The sequence below is a fragment of the Lathamus discolor genome, chromosome 13 (genome assembly GCF_037157495.1).
Source record: "Lathamus discolor isolate bLatDis1 chromosome 13, bLatDis1.hap1, whole genome shotgun sequence".
Classification (NCBI taxonomy): Eukaryota; Metazoa; Chordata; class Aves; order Psittaciformes; family Psittacidae; genus Lathamus; species Lathamus discolor.
In genome coordinates, this window is record NC_088896.1 from 483,081 (window position 1) to 503,924 (window position 20,844).

General features: G+C 51.1%; 2 protein-coding genes across 9 annotated transcripts in view; both read right to left on the reverse strand.

The window, feature by feature from the left end:
- ITGB4 (integrin subunit beta 4) overlaps window positions 1-12,111 on the reverse strand; it is a 31,645-nt gene extending 19,534 nt beyond the window's left edge. For 2 of the 8 annotated variants that reach the window (XM_065694180.1, XM_065694179.1), the window contains exons 1-14: window positions 11,357-11,891; window positions 6,579-6,670; window positions 5,993-6,078; window positions 5,370-5,471; window positions 4,722-4,926; window positions 4,092-4,188; window positions 3,487-3,658; window positions 2,258-2,521; window positions 1,762-1,851; window positions 1,473-1,595; window positions 1,163-1,330; window positions 797-873; window positions 432-643; window positions 46-149 (exon numbers count right to left, since the gene is read on the reverse strand). In XM_065694180.1, the coding sequence (XP_065550252.1) occupies window positions 46-149; window positions 432-643; window positions 797-873; window positions 1,163-1,330; window positions 1,473-1,595; window positions 1,762-1,851; window positions 2,258-2,521; window positions 3,487-3,658; window positions 4,092-4,188; window positions 4,722-4,926; window positions 5,370-5,471; window positions 5,993-6,078; window positions 6,579-6,670; window positions 11,357-11,361 (1,797 nt within the window). In that variant the 5' untranslated portion in view covers window positions 11,362-11,891. Of the gene's footprint in view, window positions 1-45; window positions 150-431; window positions 644-796; window positions 874-1,162; window positions 1,331-1,472; window positions 1,596-1,761; window positions 1,852-2,257; window positions 2,522-3,486; window positions 3,659-4,091; window positions 4,189-4,721; window positions 4,927-5,369; window positions 5,472-5,992; window positions 6,079-6,578; window positions 6,682-11,356; window positions 11,894-12,030 lie in introns of those variants that run through there. The other 6 variants (XM_065694182.1, XM_065694183.1, XM_065694178.1 and 3 more) reach the window with 5 other exon arrangements.
- A 7,317-nt stretch (window positions 12,112-19,428) lies between these two features.
- SAP30BP (SAP30 binding protein) overlaps window positions 19,429-20,844 on the reverse strand; it is a 32,113-nt gene continuing 30,697 nt past the window's right edge. The window contains 1 exon segment of the mRNA XM_065693678.1: window positions 19,429-20,501. Within this exon segment, the coding sequence (XP_065549750.1) occupies window positions 20,320-20,501 (182 nt within the window). The 3' untranslated portion in view covers window positions 19,429-20,319.

A 20,844-nucleotide genomic window follows, 5' to 3' on the forward strand; every position in this document is an offset into this window, starting at 1 on the left:
CCCTGGCCGGTCTGACTGGCCCCTTGCTGGCAGGGCAGCACCTACCCCTCTACTGTCGATGCAGGTGTCGTTGCTCATGGGGCATTCGCAGCCTGGCCCCTCCCAGCCGCTCTCACACACACATGCACCCTTGGAGCAGCGGCCACGATCTGCCATGCAAGAGGAGGAATTGCCCAGGGTCAGTGCTGTTCCCCCAGCCCTGCCTACAGCTCTCCTGCCTTCTTTGGGATACAAAGGGGATGCAAACAGGGTCCAGTGCACCCTCCCTGCACGTTTGCAAGCACAGAGTCCCCACAGCCCATTGCTGGTCACTCAACCCCTCTGTGCCAGTGCCACCAACCCAGAGGCACCCTGCCTATGCCACCAGGACAGAGCAGGACATGGCACATTGCAGGGCGGGGAGCTCCTGGGGGCGGTGGGGTTGCTCTCACCGTTGCAGAGGAAGCCGGAGGTGCGCGGGCACTGCAGGACGTCGTACTGGCAGAACGCCCCATCAAAGCGCTGCGTCAGGTCCTCGGAGTAGCACTGGCACTTCCCACACAGGCACTCGCCCCGGCCCGAGCACGGCTCCACGTCCCCAGGGAGGATGCAGACTTCATTGTTAGGTGAGGATGCTGGGGAGCAGTCACATGTGTCCCCTCGCCTGGTGGGGAGGAGATCATGCTGAGAGAAGCAGGAGCAGAGTGCAGGACAGCAGGGTCCTGAGCAGGATACCCAGGGCATGACCGTTGTCACTGGGGGTCCCCAGAACCAGCAGGAACCCTGAGGGGGGTATGGAACTGGACAAAGTCCTTACCAGCCAGGATGGCAGATGCACTGTCCACAAACAAAGTCCCCATGAAAGCTGCACATAGGTGAATTAAACTCCTGTTGCTGTGAGACAAGACAGAATGGACATTGCCGAATGGGCTCAGCTGCCCCCAAGACTATTTCAGGAATTAGAAAGGCAGATTTGGAGCAAAGTTTTGCCCACGAGGCTGAGCTCTGCTATAGGACAACATGCCCAGCTTGGTGTGGTGACAAAGATCTCCTTGGCCAGGTTGAGCCTCTGCTGAGCAACAGTGAGGGGTCAAACAGGACCCACATGTGCCAGCCATGCATTCCCTCCCCAGGCTGCCCAGGAGGAGGACATCTGTCTGTGACACCGCTTCCCACCATGTACCTGTTCACAGGGGCACACGTCACAGATGACAGAGGCTGTGACTTTGAGGCTGTCACTTAGGGACGTGGGTTTCACTTGGATGACTCCCTGCCGGTCTCTCTCAGGAAGGCTGCAGACGTGCTGCCCGCCAACATATTCAAGCGCTTTCACACGCACATTGAACTTGCCCTGAAAGAAGGGACACACCACAGGGGTGAACCAGCTCTGCTGGACCGCAGCATAGCCAGACCAACCCCAGGTGAAGAAGGAAGGAGGGATGCAGCTCAGTTGCTCACACATGCCTTCACTGCAGGGCCGTTCAAAGACTTACCACTTCCCCACGGGTGATGTGGAAGGAGCCAGATTCTGTCTTTTCGTACATCAAGGAGGTGAACTCTGTCTTCATGGCTTTCGGGACAAAGTCAGCCCGGATATCCATCTTGGTGCGGATGCGCTGGGTGGCAGAAGATAACCACAACAGTGATGTTCAGCAGTACACCTGCGACCACACTATGGCCTGCCCAAGAGGGGCTGAATCCCGCCTGCTTTCCTGGGCAGGAGGTTCCTCCCCCTTCTGCCTTCCGTGGGAGTGAGAGCAAAGCCCCAGAGAGCACCATTACCTCAAAGGCTGTGCGGAGCAGCTCCACGATGTTGGAAGAGTCCTCCTGAAGCACCCCGATCTCAGAGATGGGGAAATACTTGTGCAGCTTCTGCAGAGAGACAGGAGCCCCTGAGCCAAGGCCTTGGGAAACCTCCTCTAGCAGTGAAGGGGGCTCTGCTTTGAGCAGGACTTGGACCAGAGACCTCAAAGGTGCTTTCCAACCTAAATTACTCTCTAGCTCTCTGTCCCCACTGCTTTACAAGAAACAGACATCAACATGGGGAGAACTCTAGGACCCCAGATTCCTGCACCAAATAATACACTCTGAGACCTCCCATGACCCAGAGCAGCCCCCTAACACACTGTGACACCCTTCCAAAGTATCAAGGTATTGGTTTAACACTTGGGGACAAGAGATGGGAGAACACTTTCTCCTCAAAGCTGAGCTGCAGGCAGAAGAGCAATAGCACTGAAGGAAAGATAAGCTCACATGGCACCACTGCCAGTCTTCTCACCTCATAGTAGCTGTAGGAGTGGTTGGTGACAGCAAAGATGGGGATGATGTTGTGTTGGCCTAGCAGGCGCACCAGAGTGGGCACCGAAGGGTAGTCCTGTTTGGTATCATACACGTAGGTGCCATCAGTGTCTAGGTGACAGTGCTCATCATTTCTTGTCAGGATTCCTGCCAGGACGTTGGTCCCATCAGCTTCATAGTGAAAGGCAGATTCAGTGGAGAACACGAGCAGGTGAGTGCTGTCCTTCCTCCAGCCAATCTTGTCCTACAGCCAGGGAGCGGGGGAGAAGGAAAGAAGGAACCTTTATCTCTGTGTCTCCCCAAACCACTGCACAGCACCTGCAGCCACTGGCAGGCCAGCACTGGCAGGAGTTGGAAAACCCAAGGGACAAGGCACCATCTCCACTTGTCAGCTAACACAAACAGCTACATGGCTCTGGGAATCCAAGTCCAGGTCTCCACTTCCCCATCTGCACCCCCAACGTGTAGGATGTCTCCCAGCAGCTTTGTGCCAGTAATATACATAGCATCATAGAATCAGCCAGGTTGGAAAAGACCTTCAAGATCATCAGGTCCAACCATTACCCCAGCACTGCCAAGGCCAGCACTAACCTATGGCACTGAGTTCTCGTCTCCACGGTGTGTGAACACTTGCAGGGATGGTGACTGCAGCCCTGCCCTGGGCAGCCTGTTCCAGTGCCTGAGCACCAGGCAAAGAAGAAGAAATTTTTCCTAATATCCAATCTAACCCCCCCACCCTGCGCAGGGGTTAAGCCCATGCTTTTCTGGATGTGTTTGGAGCTGTGCTCATCCCTCAGCCAAGCGGCGAAGCCCAAGCAGGCTGTTTTCCTCAGAGCAGAGTTTCACCACCACAGGTACAAAGGGGGACAAAGCAAAGAGCACACGCAGGGTGGCCAGCGAGCAGCTCCTGTGGTGGGGATCAGACACTAGAGATACACACACAGGTGGTCTAAGACCTAGGAAAAATTTGGAATGCAAAACAACTTGGCACCAGGAGCATGTGGCTGGGAGGGCAAGCCATACAGCTGTGAACATACAGTTGAACATACAACCTCCCAGGTTCCCAGCTGAACATATAACCCGGGATCCCTGGCTCTCCTGTCAGCTGCCCAGCATGCTGCTCTTTGCTCATCACGCAGTATCAAGAAGATCCATTGATTAAAACCAGACCCCTGCCCACATGGCTTCTGAATCCTTGGCCACCATCACCTTGCAAACAGCTGTCTGCAGGATGGCATCAAAGCCACCCTCAGGAGCATCAAGGTTGCCGGAGATGCGCTCTTTCCTGAGCTCTTGGCTAAAGTAGTTGATATTGCTGGTCAGACGGATGACATTCTTGAATGAGAAGGGGGAATCAGCATTGTTCCAGGGCTCACGGAGCCTAGGAGAGAAGGGGAGAGCAGAGTTTGTGCAGCTGGCAGGAGCAAAGGGATGCTTGGGTGCAAGGAAATGGTGTGTGGGGATTCCCCGGGGCTCAGAAATCCCTCAAGGGAAGACGCGAACTTCAGTTGGCAACCATAAGCACTGAGAAGTAGAATGGGTGAAGGCAGAGACGGAGGAGGAGGCATTCAATCTGTTGTGGCAGAGCAGGGAGAGTCTGAAAGCTGAGGGCACTGCTGGCACTGGCATGGTGCTAATGCAAGCCCAGAGCACAAGGTGGGCAGGCCGGGGGAGACACTCGCAATGAAGGGAGAGAAATGAGAGAGATGAGCGGAGGCTCTTGCACCACAGGCATATCAGGAAAGCCATGGAGAAACAGATGGTGCCTGCCCTCCTCTCTGCTCCCATCCCAGGGACCCATTGGCCTCACTCACTTCTCAGGTCTCATATCTGTCTGAGGGGATGACACTTTGTCCACAAACTTGCCAAACCCAATGGTGTAATTGGAGGTCAGGGCTTGCAGGAACTCCGCTGGAAGGAGGAGGGAGAGAGGACGAGACAAGTGAATAAAGAGACGTATATGAGGTTGCTGCTCCTGGGCATCTTCTCTGCTGCTCAAGTCTAGATTCCCAAACTGTCAGCTTCTAAGCCATTTGAGCTTGTGGCTTGTCTTCTTTGGGGTAGTAACCTATACCACCTTTTGGTAGCCCCCTTTCCAAGGCTGAAGCTTCTGCGATAGTGCAAACCATACCTACCAGTTCAGATGCCAAAGACACTGCACAGATCAACTCTGCAGGGCACCAGCCCCCATGCTGGGCTGAAAGGAGAGCGCATCACACATGAGGATCCCTGCACGACCAGGAGAGACCATCCCCTCTCCCCATTTCCAAAGCAGCATTGGAGAATAATAAGAAATTCTAATTAAAACAGGCATTTCTCAGCTTTTTTCCAGTTGCATCCCTTTCCCTGGTGCTAGTAAGAACTCCCCGCTGCAGGCAGGAGTGAGCTGCCTACCTTCGTCAGCACAGAAGCTAGCTCCCCTATTCTCCCAGCTCTGTTCTCACCTAGGTTTTGGCCCATGCTTTTGAGGTTGTCTAGGTCATCAGACATAGAGTAGGAGAAGTCCATGAGGATGTAGAGATCCACAGGGCTCTCCAAGGGCTGGAAGACATCCATGTTGAAGCTCATCTCCTCCCCAGCTCGCAGCCGCATGAACATGCCCTGGGGGGACACCTGGGTTCTCTGCAGGGATGTGTTGATACTGAAATTCTGTGAAGAAAGTGATGTGAAGGGGATGGACTCCACTTCCTATGCAAATACAATGAGGATGAGTCAAGGACCACGGAGATATCTGGGAACTGGAAAGGCGGGGATGCTCATGCTCCCTTCCCTCATGTGCAGCTGAGGACCAAAGGCAGCTTCCCTCATGTCCACATGTGCCCAAGCTGGGCATCTCCTCTAGACCTTGGCATTTTGCTTACATCTGTTTTGCCTGAAAAGCCATGCAGCCCTAAGCAATCAGGTCTGTTGTCAACAGGCTCATCAGCTAACAAAAGCAGAGCATGTTCTGAGTAGACCCTACATGAAGAGAGATCTGGACTTTGTATTCTTCCTGCTGAAGACTCTATAGGAGGATGAAGGACTTGAAGGACACTGGGAATGGTGGGACACCTCAGGAGAAGCTGGGCAAGGGCTGTTTCCCCAGCACCCACCTGCTGGGTCTGCATCTCGCCCCTGGTGTACACGATGCTGGCCTCCCTGCAGCCATACCGCAGCAAGTTCTCCCGCAAGTTGCAACGAGGCTCTTCAAAGCTCTGCCAACAGGGAAAGAACAACATCACAGCCACTGAAAGCAGCAAATCCTTCGTGCAAGGGGAAAAGGCACTTATCAGGAAACAGGGTCCTCTGCTGGGAACATTAGTGAACCTCTGAGAGCAGGAGTAAGACAGAGGGATGGGGATGAATCTAGCACAGAAGAGTCAGTGTCCCCCCAGAAGCAGGGAAATGTGATGATCAGTGAGTTGCTGGCTTGTCTGAAATAAGACTCTGCCTCTACTGCTTGCACACACTGTCACAGATCTGGCACACCAGTGTTTTCTGCTAAATCCTGCATTACTGCAGGCTTGCCCCAGACTCTCCTTCCTCCCCAGTTCTCCATACCAAAGGAAACCCACATTTCAGCACTTCCCATCAGAATCAGCTCTTTGCAGAGAGAAGCAACAGCCGGGAGCTGACCCAGCTCTTGGGTCCCTCTCCCAGCTTCCACTAGAGGTGGTGGGATCCCTCTGTCAGCAGGGTGGGAAGCGGAGCCCCAGGCTCCCCTGCAAGGTCTTACCTCATCAGTGCAGAAGGAGCAGTCCTTATCCACTCGGATGCACTCAGTGCAGCTCTTCGCCCGGGACAGCACACAGCGGTTATCTACTGGGAAAGATCAGGGCATCAGGAATGGAGAAAACCATGGGAGGGCATGAGGAAGGCTGATCTTGTTCACGGGGAGTCAGTGGAGTTTTTGCCTGGTTTGCTAGTGGAAGCAAGCTACAAAACAGCAGTGGAGTAGTGAGAGGGACCCCAGATGCTGGGAAGATAGAAAACAGGAGAAAAAGCACAAAACTGGTCTTATAAGGGTGCTGAGGCGCTGGCACAGGGTGCCCAGAGAAGCTGTGGCTGCCCCATCCCTGGCAGTGCTCAAGGCCAGGTTGGACACAGGGGCTTGGAGAAAGCTGCTGTAGCGGAAGGTGTCCCTGCCTGTGACAGGGAGCTGGGACTGGATGAGCTTTAAGGTGCCTTCCAACCCAAACCAGTCTGGGATTCCATGGCTATCCATGTGAGGACCAGCATATCTGAAGCCCAGGAGGACTGTGCACAGTCCCCGTGAGACAGCACCAGGTTCACCCAGGCAGTCATACAACTGCTGCACTCACTTTTGCTTCTTTGGCAGAGCCCAGTGGCACAGAGCAGCGACAGGAAGAGCAGCCCAGCACACATCCGTGGCAGCACATCCATCCTCTTCCTCCTAAAACACATGGATCACTATGTTGTGGAGAGCCAAGATGGAAGTGGCCCTGGAGATAAGGGCAGCTCCTGCAGAGCCCCTGCAAGCTGATGCCTGGAAGCAATCTCTGACCTCATCAGGGCAGGGCATGAAGGCAAAACCAAGAGCGGTTCATCCTATGCTCAGGCATCTGCAAATGGCTCAAAGTCCCTGGCAGTGGGGCAGGGCAGGTGCCACATCACAGCGGCCCTGTGTCCAGAGCCAGGGTGCCTGTGTTGATAGGATCAGTGCAGTCAGCCAGAGCCCAGGCTGCTCCTGGCTGGAGCCCAGTGCCACCCGCATGTGGGAGCACCAGCCAGGTCAAGACCTTGCTTTTTCCGGCAGGTTAAGTAAAAAAAAAAGGAGGAAAAAGTGACTGTCTGCATTCTGCAAAAGCAAAACAGACCCCTCCCTTCTGCTATTTCCTATTGCACTAAGAGTTTCCAGGATGGTTGAAACAACAATAAATGGAGGGTGAGGTTTGGGAAACACCAGACTTTGAGCTGTTGAATAAATCCATGGTCTTGAGAGCCCAGCAGCTACCCTCTCTCCTGTCCAGGGCAGCAGGACCCCCTGTGTGGATCCAAAGGCCAAATCCTAAACAGTGAAGCATTCTCCCTGTACCCACATGTGACTTTGAAAACTCAGTGCCATCCAGAAGTCAGCATTCGAACATGGTAGATGAAAGAGACAAAGATGGAACTCAAGCTCTGCAGCTACCATGCCAGACAGTGACTTTGGCACCTTGGCAGGGCACAGGAGCAGTCAAGGCACAAAATCCAATGTAAAGACATCTCTAAAGCACCTCTTTTCTGGAAGATGCAAGTGTGAAATATAAGATTCAAAGTAATTGCCTTATAGCTTCTTGCTGTGTAAGCCCTGACTAAAATAAGTGAAGAAAATGTGAAAACCTCTTAAAACAGGGAAGGAAAAAGGGGATATTATGTGCAGTAAAGACGTCTGAGTTCCCAGGCAGACAGCAGCACACAGTCCAGTCACTTGGTGACTCAGCTACTAACAGCCTGACCTGTGGCCCAGGGTAACCCCTGGAAAGACCTGCTGTATTCACAACAGCACTGGGTCACACTTGGCCTTTGGATACCACATCAGCCACTAAGGCCAGTGGAAATACATAGAACGCATGAAACTGAGCACATGCAGAGTTCATTGTGGCACAGAGGTCCGACCAACATAGCATTGACACCAGGGGACATCTCTCTTATTAAGATGTTTCAGGGAGCAAGAGGAGATCAGGAGGAAATGCTGGAGTGGTGGTCTGGAATGGGGTAGGATGTCTGTGTGCAGCCATCGGCTCAGTTCCCTTTGCTCTCCATGATGGTCACCGGATACGTGGGCAGTAGATGGCAAGATGCTGTATATCATTTGTGTTTTCAGCTGTGCCAGAGGGATTTCTCACAGTAATTAATGCCCTATAGTTGAAACATGAGAAATGTGGAAACTTCAGGTGAGCACATCTGTGGGGAAACCTGGGGAAGCTTTGCTGTTCCTTGGGACCTGGTAGCCAATATGCTGGTTTTCTTATGGGTAAAAGGTAGCCCATGACAAGGAAACCCCTCTGCTTCCATCCTGCAGCCCTGGAGTTAAGCTCCCTGCAATGCCAACTGTCCCCAGCCCAGGCTCTTTGCAGGTTTGGCTTTGGGTGGTCCCTGTGACTGGCTCCAAGGCTAACAGTTATCATCATCCCTCTACATGCCTGTAACCTCATTCAGCAACAGTCCTCATGCCACCACTTGCTGGCAGACACTGGGTCCTTTGCCACCAAGACGGGAGGATGGGGATGTTTTGAAGCCATTTTGGGGATTTTGAAATGCCTTTTTCCTTTCTCCACCCCAGTAAGCCCTGCCAGCTGCAGTAACCAACACCTCAGAGACATGGGGAGATAAAATCAAAGGTGAGATAAAAGTGGAGGGAAGTGCTTTGACCCCACCAGGGGAAAAGCACAGCAAGACATCCCCATGACACTCGGCAAATCCCATGTCCCAACACGGGCAAAGGCCAAGAAGAGAGATTTGAGTATGGGGGAACAGACTGCTCAGCCCATACAGCCTCCTTCAAAGGTGGCCTCAAAGCAAAGACCTAATTCATCCTCCTTTAATCACGAGTCAATTAAGAGTCACCAAGGGATGGAAGGGCACACCCTAGGCCTTGGACACAGGAACTGCTCTTACGTCTTTTCAAGTGCTAAAAGGCCATAAACCTCAGCTCGATATTAACGTCCTGCTGCCCTGGGAGTCTCCAACCTCCGAGGGTTGAGCCGGGCGGCTGCCAGCGGGCAGGGCACTGGTGGCACAGAGGGAGCATTGCTGCTGCCACGCAGCGCTGCAGGAAAGCAGCCCGCAGCGTTTGTGCAGAAGCCTGCAAGGGGCATTCCTCGATTTCAGAAGTGTCCTCTGGAAGAGGTAACACCACTTTCACTGCTGAAAAGCTGCAGTGTTTGATTGGATTTTCATGTTGACAACAACAACAGAAGCTGTTCAGTTGTGCAAAGCCAGGAAAAACAGTAGAGCAGCTCACGGCTGCGCACAGACATCCTACCCCATCCCAGACCATCACTCCAGCATCTTCTCCTGGTCTCCTCCTGCTCCCCCCGCCTTTGCCTGCAACCTCAGCACAGCCAACAGACCTGCTCCAGAAAGACCCCAGGAACACCTGAGCCTGGAGAAGCCCACACTGGACACATCCTCCAAAACCATGGGATGCTTTAGAGAAACTACTGGAGCAATGATGGAGGACTGGGTTGGAGTGACAAAGCTTCATCACCCTGTCCCATCCTCACCCCTTCCCAGTGCTGGGAAGGACAAGGCTGAAGCTGGGCATCACACTGAGGTGGACTGAGGAGAGGAACCAAATAACAGGTTATGATGAGCCACGAGGTCGTGGTAGGAGCCTTGTCCCAGCTGCCATGTGGGGGACACCTGGCAGGTTGGGGACATGGGAGTGGGAAAGCAAGGAAAATGCTTGAGCTCCCAGAGCAGCCTTTCTTCCGTCCGGTGGACATTGCCCTTTTTATGGGTTCATACCCCCCATAGTTCCCAGCTGTGCTTTGGGGCTGCATACGGGACTGACACCCTGATAGGTGGGAGGCATCTGTAGGAGCATCTGTTCACCTGTGTGTGCTTGTGCATCACGGTGCTCTCAGCATGCTGGTCACCATGATCTGCCTCAGCACGGGGCTTGGTGTGCTGAGGGAGAGCTCATAGCGATGTAGGTAAAGCACAAGGGCACCTGGGTGCCTACCCGGGAGCCCTGGTCCCGCCGTGCTGTGGCAGCCACAAGTGCTCATGCTGACTCAGTTCTCCTCCCCGGGCAGGGCTGCAGGGACATGGATCAGGACCACAGCTCATGCTTTCTGCCTTCGCAGGCTGCTCCCTCCCCAGCACATACAGAGGCACAGAACTGCCAGGGGCTGTGCTCTGATACTTGGAAATGATCAGATGCCCAGGCTGCTATCAAAAACTTGACTCGCAAATCAAAGCATTGCTTAAACACAGACTCATATTTGTCTTTGATTTTGACTTCCCCCTCATCCATTTTCCCCCCTTCCCCAGGTGGGCCTCAGCAGCCGGTAGGTTCCATGCAAGTGTCACCATTTGTTGTTTCCAACAAGAAAGGGATCTCAGCACTTTGGTCAAGCTCCAGACTTCAGAAAGCCCCTGGCATCCTCTAGCAAGATACAAAACAGCAGGAACTCAGCCTGGGGACCCACACGGAGCTGCTGGGAGCCAGGGAGCAGCCGACAGCACCCTGTGCCAGCTGCGATACCTGTCTTATCTCTGCCCCCTGGTTCGGGCAGGGGGAGCCCCGAGGAGCTGGCAGTAAGTCCAGGACTCTGCCCGAGGGACCTGCCTGCACACCAGCACAGCCCTGGGGCCCTCCTGTCCCGCACCTGCTGCTCCCAGCACATTCTCTGCTTCTTTGGCCGAAACAAGACGCTTTTCCTCTCCCTCACTTGCATGGGTGCCTCTCATACATCTTTTCCCCAACCTAACCTGTGCTGGTGGTCTGCTCCCTCACACCAATCTTTCCATCCATTTCCCTATCTCCTATCCACTTCCGATCCACCAGCCCACGTATACCGTGTCCCCTTGTGGCCTTTTCCTCCAGGGTCACCCCTCTTGCAAAGGTTCTGCAAAAGAACCTCTGTAGATTTAGCAGATCAGAGCCACCTTTGCACAGTTCCAGTTATGAAAGCTTTCGCTGGGTGCCAGCTCCAATGCTGCCTTTTCCCCCGGAAGCAGGACAGGCTGAGACAGCAACCGTTGAAACCTGCAACAAAGGCTCTGAAGGGCTCTGCTCTGCCTTACCGCACTGTGGTACCCCCACCCTCTGCTCCACAGCCCCCCACCCAAATGCCTGCAGAGGCAGCCTCTGCCCATGCAGCCCCTGCCCATTCAGCCCTGCAAAGCCTGGCTCAGTCTCCAGCACTGCCCTTCCAGCTGGCTCAGGGGCACAAGACAGCATCCGACAGCCAAATCCAGGGGAAAAAGGGGGAACAAGCCAGGAGGGAGCTGAGCCCCTCACTCCATGCCCTGCCTACCTGCCCATGCAAGGAGCCTCCAGTGCCCGATTTCATCCCTCAATTAATCAACACAGTGAAATTCAAGCAAGCTGGACTCTAAAGAGCATGGATGAATTAATTCCACCAACCTCATTAGCGCTGAGCCTGACTCAGTGTCCAAATCCTCTGCTGCAGCCTGAAAAACAAGCACACACACCCCAAGCCAAGAAATTCCTCTGAAGGCAGAGGGGGAATGTCCTGCTTTGCTGCCGCAACTTGATTTCCAGTCTTGGCCTTTTCTTTCTTCTTATTCTTTTTTTTTTTTTTCCCTCTCTCGTCTTTATTTTCTGTCCTTTTCCCCGGTTAAATGTCAGCCTCCAGGCCGGCAGGGAGGGCAGGCAGACCTCGATCCTGCGCGCCTCGCGCTGCCTTCCGCACCCTCCAGCCGAATACCGACTTTGTTCTTGCTCCTCTCGCCTCTTCAGCTGCCGCCTCTCCCTCCCGCGGGCTGGCAGGGAGGAAAGGTGGGAGCAGCAATAAATGAGATCAGACCGCAGGTGAGGACGAGCTTTACCCCAGCTGGGGAGGAAAGGGGTGCCCGTGACTCAGGGCTTGGCATTCCTCCCTCACACACCTGGATGGGCAGGCACAGCCCGCGCAGCCGCCCAGACCCTCCCTCTGCACAAGCACCATCCCACAGGAAAAGGGCTGAGCGGGTGGTTGGAGAGGGCTGTGGGGCATGGGCAGCGTCAGCTGCTTGCCTTTGCCTGTCTGTGGGGGGTTTCTCCTCCACATTTCCTTCTGGCAGGAGCGGGGCTGTTACCTCAGCACACAGGCAGCTCCTAGCTGATACCAGGTAAATTCCTGCCACGACAACCACCTGAGCCCAGCCTCTGTACCGTGCCTGCAGAGAAGACAGATCCACATCTGGCTTTACCCAGGGCACAAGCACAACAGTCCACCCCACACCTGCAATAGGTCTGTCTTGTGGGTCAATGCAACCCCTTCTAGCACTGTGAGACCCACCCACAGCTGCCCCTAATGCATCAGGTAAGGTTATTTGCTCTGACTCGCAGGACCCTTTTGCTTTAGAACCTGGGGCTTGTCATGGCTCAGCTGCAGCTACACCTCCTCTGGTGCAGTGTACACATACCTAGCAGATGCAGTAGCAGAGGCTGTGTTTTAGCTTCCTGATAAATCCTCACAAGGAAAACTGCATTCCCTGCACTTCAACACAGACAACAGCAACAGCCAGATGAAAAGCTCACATACATCCTGCCTGTGCTGGAGATTAAAAATGTAAGCAGGGCAATTTTTGCCTCTGTTATCAACGTAGCACCACAGAGGCTGCTGATCGACTTCCTGATGGTGGTGACCAAGCATTGGTTCCAATGAAAGTGAGGAGCAAGATTCCTTTCACTACAAGAAATATGAAGCTCAAATAAATACGTGTAAACTGATTAAGCCTGAGGGAAAAGGAAGATGTGCTTGTGCCATTAGAAACTGCAGCAAACGGGAAGCAGGTAGGGGCACAGCTGAGGATGGCCCAGGCAGCATAACTCCGCTATTTCCCAGTTTCTGAACACTTGACTTCACACCCTCAACATGATCCTGGCCCTTTTAAAGATGCAATTTTCTATGTTTAAACAAAAATTCTGAAAATTAAGGGGGTTTGCTCTCAGGTTTTGTTAAACCCAAACAGACATTTGCTGCAATGTGAGAGCTGGGACATGAGGCTCCAATGCTCAAGCTGCAGCAGTGGCAGCTGAAAAAGAGCAGATTGGTACTAGTGAGGGGCTGAAGGCAGAGGGTCCCCACAAGGGACCATGTCAGGTCAGGGACATGAGCAGACAGACCACACAACTGTGTCTGTTCACCTCCGCTGCTCCTCCACATGGTCCTGTCCACCAGGAGCTCACATCAGCCCCAGCCTACCTCCCTCCACCATAGCTCTCCTCTGCAACCACTGGGGCAATGCTGCTGTATACTAGAGTTAAAAAAAGCCAATTTAGGCTACAAGCAAGAACCATATTACCAAAAATTGACCAACCAAAAAAAAAAAAAAAAGGGAAAAAACAAACAAACAAACAAAAAAAAAAAAAAAAACAAACAAACAAAAAAACCCCCCCAACCATCAGGAACCAGAAAAGCATGGGAGCAGCTACCTTCCACCACGGTATTTGGTAGCCTTGGTTTCTGGCTGTTCTGCTTTCTCCACTTGAGATGCAAGATGTCTGCTGTAAAGTATCTCTGGTGTCACCTATAGACACTCTGACTGCCCCAGGACTGCCTGAGACCATCTCTCTCCCTTTCCTACCTGCAGCAGCAGGGCAGGACCAGCTGCACTCAACATCTCCAGCTGTCACAAGCAGCCTGGTTACCCACCACAGGTGCTGCCAGAAGAGCTCAAGATACTCATTTTGCATCCTTCTTAGAAACGCTTTGCCCAAGGCCCTCAGAGAACTCTGAGAACAGAGCATGAATTTTCCCAGAGATCTGTAGCTGACCTGCACTCAAGTAGACATTTGCAAGGCTGATAAAAGGCACTTTTCTGGTATCAAGACAGCTCTACCACCAACCTTTAAGGCAAAGCAGACAGGAGGTAGAGATTATCAGTAAGTAGTCATAAGAATATAACAGGTTTCACTTCATAGAATCCCAGACTGGTTTGTGTTGGAAGGCACCTTAAAGCTCATCCAGCTCCAACCTCTGCCACAGGCAGGGACCCCTTCCACTGGAGCAGCTTGCTCCAAGCCCCTGTGTCCAACCTGGCCTTGAGCACTGCCAGGGATGGGGCAGCCACAGCTTCTCTGGGCACCCTGTGCCAGCGCCTCAGCACCCTCACAGGGAAGAGCTTCTGCCTAAGAGCTCATCTCAGTCTCCCCTCGGGCAGGTTCAAGCCATTCCCCTTGGCCTGTCCCTGCAGGCCCTTGGCCAAAGCCCCTCTCCAGGTTGCACTGGAGCTGCTCTAAGGTCTCCCCTTCAGGAGCCTTCTCTTCTCCAGGCTGACCCAGCCCAGCTCTTTAAAAACAATTCTAAAAATTGTTGTTTTATGAGTTGCCTTTCAGGGAGCTTCTCCAAAGTGTTTCCACTGTTGAAGAAGAATGCTTGAAAAGCTCAAGTTTTTGTGTTGGTTCCATACCTTGCACTTGCTGCCTGCTGGACCATAAATTTGTGGTTTTAAACAACAGAGAACAGGGTCCACAGAGAGGAAGCAGCAGCAGATTTTGCTGCAGATGGCTCAGCCAAAGCTCAGAGCCACTGATGGGGTGGATGTCACACCTATATATCAGTGATTTTCTGATCTGGAAATTTTCCACCTGGGAGTGAACAGAAGTTGCTCTACTGCTCACAATAAATTAGTGTGTTCTCTGCTGAGACTACCAGTCTGAGTGGCAATTACTGATAATTACAAGTGATTTTAGGGTTAATTCTTTTTTTAAATGCCACACCAGCTTGTACAGAGCCATTCTTCTTTTTCTCCTGCCACTGCAGTTTGCCTGGAGGTGGCTCTGGGGCTTTTTCTAGGTCTGTATTGAGCAGTTGGAGCCAAGATCCCAGTGCTGCAGCCTGTTCATTCCCTTTCTGAATTCTGTAACAACATGCACTGCTAAAAGAAATACTCAATCCCATAGCTGCACTGTACAGTGTAGTGGCAATATCCTGCAATCTGGCATAAATTTAAGGAGTACTTAACAATATATTATTAGTGTACATTAATGTGCACATAATTTATTGCACTAAGTTGTGCTTAATATAATTACCCAAGTAATTAAAAGTGCAGGATGAAATCTGCTTCCATGTTCTCTTCCTCAGCCTTTCCCCGAAGACAGCATTAACTATATGTCTGTTTTGCATTGGATGTTCCTGTAGGAACACACACCTAAAGGAAAATGTCTTTTCTGAACATCACTGATCCCTATTTTCCTCTGGGATAGGCCAGCAGCAAAAATTAAGTTACTACAGGGTTACTTTAGTGGCTTACCCAGCTGTCAGAAGGCTAGAAGCACATTGGTGTTATGTCTGAAGGATTTCAGCAGGCAGCCCACCTTTCCTCCCAGTTTGTGTTGGCCCCATTCAGTTATGTGGGTGAGGATCTCCTGAGGAGCCTGCAAACACAAACCAGAGGAGGTGTTGGGCTCTCACCTTTGTCATGCTCTCCAACCACTGCAAGTGGCTACACAAAGCTAAGAGAGGTTAAAAGTACCAGTAACTTCACCTTTACCACTGCATCAAAAGGCAGGCTTGTTTTCTTCCTACAAAGAAGGAAGAACAAGCTTGGCAGAGGACAGACAGACAGACGCCTTCCATGTGAAAAGGCAAAACCTTTTCTTGTGAAATCCTGGTATTCTGCTGTTTATTGGCAACAGAGAGCAGGAGGCCAGCCCCAGCCAAAGACAAGTTTCAAGTAAACAAAGACTAAATGTTGGAAGTCATCAGTGTCCATGGTTCTTGCTTAGAACAAAAGGAAGGAAGTTGAACATAAACAGAGGAACAGGGGCACCCGGCAAGGCTTGAGATGGAAAATGGCTCTGTGGGAGCAATGCATGCCTGTGCTGGTGTAAATATTCCCCAGAAGGAAGACATCTCACACCTCAGTAGCAACTTATTTAACATTAGGCAGTCTTGGAGAGCCCCACTGCGCAGCATCTCTTTCTCTGGAGGTAACGCCACTGGGCTGTCCTGGTTCACGCTGTTCAACAGGAGTGAGCAGCCTGTGCCCTTGGATCAATTTCTGGGCACATCACAAGGACCATCTGCTTGAGGGGCTTCACAGGAGCTGCAGCTTCTTGTCCCCTGCAATGCCCAAGAGCTGGAAGGGAGCTTGTGCCAGTGTCAGCAAATCAGATGTCATTGAAACCATCACCTCCACCTGCAGGAGCCCACTGTGCCCTCCGCAAAGCCTTGGTATGACCCAAAGCCTGGGCAAGGAAGACTTCTTCTCTTTCATTTTTTGTAGTCTGAGTAAGTAACTCCCATAGAACAGTACAGCAGCAGTCCAAGTAAAACATAGCTTGAGGTGCTCCCATTTTATGGTTTGAGGTGGGGCTGGCAAGGGCTGCCCCTCCCCACCCACTCTTTCAGGGAGACAGCAACAGCTAGACATAAAATAAAAGCAAGTCCTGAACATACAAAATCCCTTCTCACCACAGCATCAAAGGAGGGCAGATCTCCAAATCACAACAAGCAAACGGGAAAGAAAAGCAGTACCTCAGGGTGTGGAGGTGGGAGAAGACTTCAGAAGGGAGAGTGAGAGTAGGACCAGCCCTGCCAAAGGGGATTTCATTATGGAAGCTCTCCTCCGTTTGCTGTGCAGCCTGGCCTGGCACACACACTGAATGTGGAGTGTCAGCTAAGAGAAATCTGCTCAAGCCAGGAGACACCCATGCTTAAAAAGGCAGTAAGCAGAGAGAAGCCCCATGATTCCAAGGAGCATGAGCCTGTAATTCTCAGGCAAAGGAATAATGAAAATAGGGCTGGTTTTACCCTCCTGGGTATAAGTCAGTGTACCCTTGGGAAGAGGCAAGAATGAACATCTATAGCACTGCTACAAGCACAGCCTGAGCAATCACTGTTGCAATGCAGCTGGCGCTTAAACACCCAGCAGCTGCCACTTAAACACCCAGCAGCTGCCACATAGCCCTGGTACGATCCCAGCCATACAGATTCCCAACAAGCAAACCAGTCAAACCTCCCCTTGGAGGTTTTATGGGCCAGGAAACAATCCTTCTTCCCTCAGGACATTCTTGCACACCTAAAGTGCCCTCCATGTGTCTCTGGTGTGCTGACTGATCACAGTCAAGTGCAACCAGTGCGATTACTTTCTCAGAGGTAGGAAAGAGGCTTTTTGCGAGAACTGTAGTTTCCAACCTGTGTATCCATCTATTACTTCCGAAAGGAACACACAAGATAAACAAGAGCAGCAAGCTATTGTACTGGCTGCAAGTCTGTTACATAATAGTTGGCGTCTCCACTCCAGCTTCTTGAAAGGGAGTGAAAAACCCCAACCAACCAATGACACACATTTCAAGTTGCCCTCTGCACTGCAGGTAGCGAACACTCCTGTGAGAGCTCAGGGGCTGGCTGCCAGAGCATGGCATCGCTCAGCCTGCCCTCATGCAGAAGCCCGTTACTGCAGGAATTTGAAATCTGCTGCTCCAGGTGCCCCACAGCCATCTCTGCTCAGCACACTTCAGCAGAGCTGGGTTAGGGATTTTTCTCCTTATTCTTCTATGTACCATAGAATCACAGAATGGCTTGCGTTTAAGGGGCCTTAAAGCTCACCGAGTTCCAACCTCCTGCCACGGGCAGGGACGCCTTCCACTAGAGCAGCTTGCTCTAAGCCCCTGCGTCCAACCTGGCCTTGAGCACTGCCAGGGATGGTGCATCCTCACCAAGTCCTGCTGATCATTTTCCTTTAGCTCCCTAGCAGCAGGCAGGGAGCAATGTAGGAGATAAACAAGCAGTACTTCTTAGCTGTGGCCATGAAGTCTGCAAGAAATCCAGAGGTTTGGAATAACGACGATACTGCAGTGCAAGAAAGAAGGTGGTGCATGGAAGAGGAAGGGCGAGATGCCAGGATGTGTGATACAAGGTACCTTCATTTAAACGATGTTCTGTGGCTGCTGTAGTTAAATGTTTAAGATTTAATTAATTAAGATTTAATTAATGCTGCCTTAACAGACTCCCCCACTCTGCCCCTACCAGCAGTTCCAGTTATGGGCAGGAAGAAGGAAGGGGATGCACAGGACTGGCTGCTACCTCTGGGCCTTCCTGTGACCGGTACACATCTCCATGACATATGTGATCTCAGCTTCAGACTTTCTGACAGCACATATATCAAGGATATTCACTGGAGTAACAGTAGTTGTTCCAGAAGGCCAGATACACACCTCCCACCCCTATTCACAGGAGCAGACAATTGCAGTGACCCTTCTCATAGCCAAAGTTTGCCATAGGTCTCTCGTACCAAGAGAAGCCACAGCAGCTGGCTCCCACCTTGCTGCAGTTTTACTGTTGTACCTTCATCCACATGTCAAGAGTTCAACAGGACTTTAAAATAGGTATTTATAGCATGCACGTTTTTAAACAGGATGGAATCGTACAAGACATTCTATACAGGTCACCTTATGGAGCTGCAAAGCTCCCTAATGGCTTGCATTTCCCACAAGTGTATCTTTGGCCTTTAAAGGAAACCCCTGAAAGCTGCTTCCCAAGGCAAGGAAATAAGCACCTCAACCTGTTGCGATGAGATGTGTCTTCCTCTGCGGAGTACAGTACAATCCCCACATAGAAAACTGGGAGCTGTTACCATCTTCCATAGGATGATGATGGAGTTCAGGAATCTGTCACAAGCTTTATAAATGCAAAATGTAGATCAGGAGCAACATAAGGCATATAAAAAAACCCTGAAAAAGCAACACTGGATTCTAGGAAGCTTTTGCTGATCTCCAACTGTGCTTCCCATTACTACTTATGCAGGAAAAAAATCCCCAACAGGCTTGGGGTAGAAATTTAACTTAAAACAATGGGAAAGAGAAAAACTACTGAATCTGAACAATCATGGTCTAAGAATTAAAGTCCACTGAAATAATCTGGAGTGATCACTGCAAAGAAGAAAAAAAGGCCAGGTGAGCAGATGGTTCTCTGCACATACAGAATCAGTCAAGTTACTCCCCTCACCTACCTCAAAACAAGGAACAATACCCTTCACCCCTGTCTGTTGAGGTCCTTTTCAGGAGATGGGCCTCTAAAGGTGATGGTTTTATGGAAGGCCCACGTGCAAGCGCTACAATTTGTTCAACATGCAGAAATAGGGGGGCAGGGGGAAAAAACCAAACAAGGCAGTAAGAACAGCTGAATTGCCAGCTATTGCAGAACAACACCTACAACAAAAGTATCTCATTCAGAATCACTTTAATGTCCTTCCCCGCCTCTCCTACCCAGAGTCCAAGGTCTACAAAAAGACTGATGATGTGAAGCAGCCTTCAGGCCATCCCCACTCCCATGGAGTTATCACACACTCACCTGTAGCCCAGAGCACAACAAAATTTGTGGCTGCCCCATCCCTGGCAGTGTTCAAGGCCAGGCTGGACAGACCTTGGAGCAACCTGCGCTAGTGGAAAGCATCCTACCAAGATGAGAAATGTAGACACATCAATGACACCAGGTTTGGTTGTGTGGGGGGTGGTTTTTTTAGTTTTTGTTAAAGACTCTTCCATTTTGGGAATTTTTTTATTTTTTTTTTGTCACACAGGTTAAGATTTATACAATAAAATTTTCAACTGAAAATACTTCTTTCACAAGAGTGGAGCAAGCAGTAACTGCCATGTGTGCACTTCACAGTACATCACTATCTAGCATAAAGATGGACAATACCACAAGTAAGATCAGACACTCTCCTCTTATCCACTGACCATTCTCATTCTGTAGCAATGGAAGTCTTTTCTGCACAGATGTTTGCAAAGGAGCTCACAAATCAAACCTCTGCAGCTTACAGGTTCTATATAGAAATCTCCATCCCTGCAAGACTGTCACAGGACTACTTCAGCACAGTTTCCTCAACAGTTAAACTATTTAACATGTGCCACCAAGATCTACACAGACGCACACACAGGTAGAGATGACAGTACTGTAATAATCTACATTCATGGATGTAGATCACTTCAAATCTCTGCTACACAGTTGAAGATGGACACTGACCAATCGTCTTTGCTTTAATTCCCCTGGAACTGAATTAGCATACAGTATGCTTTGTGCCCCTTCTCCCTGCCTGCCCCACCGCCCCCCCTCCCCACAAACCATACTTACAAGTAGGGCAAGGCCCTAACACAGCAGTTTAAAAGGCTGACTCCAGATACCAGCTTCATCCAGCACAACACACACAGACTCGTTCTTCTCCCAGCAAGAAAAGGCAGAAGCATTTTCCGCAGCAGTCAATTCCTGTGGGCACACAGCTGGCATGCCTGCTCCTGCCCCCATTCCTTCCAAAGCGAACAGCGGTCTGCTGCAAAGAATCTTGTCAACTTTTCCCAAAGGCAAAAGCTACCCCTCCCCTCCAAGAACAACGGCAATGACAATTAAGTCCAAAAATCCAGGCCCAGCACACCAGTCATTGCTTTGCCTTTTTCACAATGGTTCCAACAGCTGATATGACTGTAGTTTTGGATCCACTCGCACTAGTTGTCACTGTGACAACACCTGGCAGCGTTGCAGTAGTGGTGAGAATGGTGGGCTGAGCTATTGTTGTTACAGGGATGGCCGAGTCCCACTTGCTCTTCCTCTTCTGGGCATCTGTGTATTTGATTAGATCAAACAAGGGAGGATTAGCATTATGTTACAGGTCACCAATCCCTTCTTAACACTGTCTTGTCAACCCTTAACATACCACTGCTTGACTAGACAACTTTCCCTCACATTTATTTCAGCATTCACTGGCAGTAAATGTTGAGGAGGGAAGACAAATTTATACCTCAAGAGTCAAAGTAAAATTCTGCACCTGAACTCCAGCCAAATGAGAGCCAGGTTCACTCCCTGCCCCAAAGCATATTTAATTTCAACAGATCACATGTATCCCAGTTGTTCAGGTACAGGCAAAGGACACACTAAACAGCCTCTAGTATTTTTTCTCCCTTCC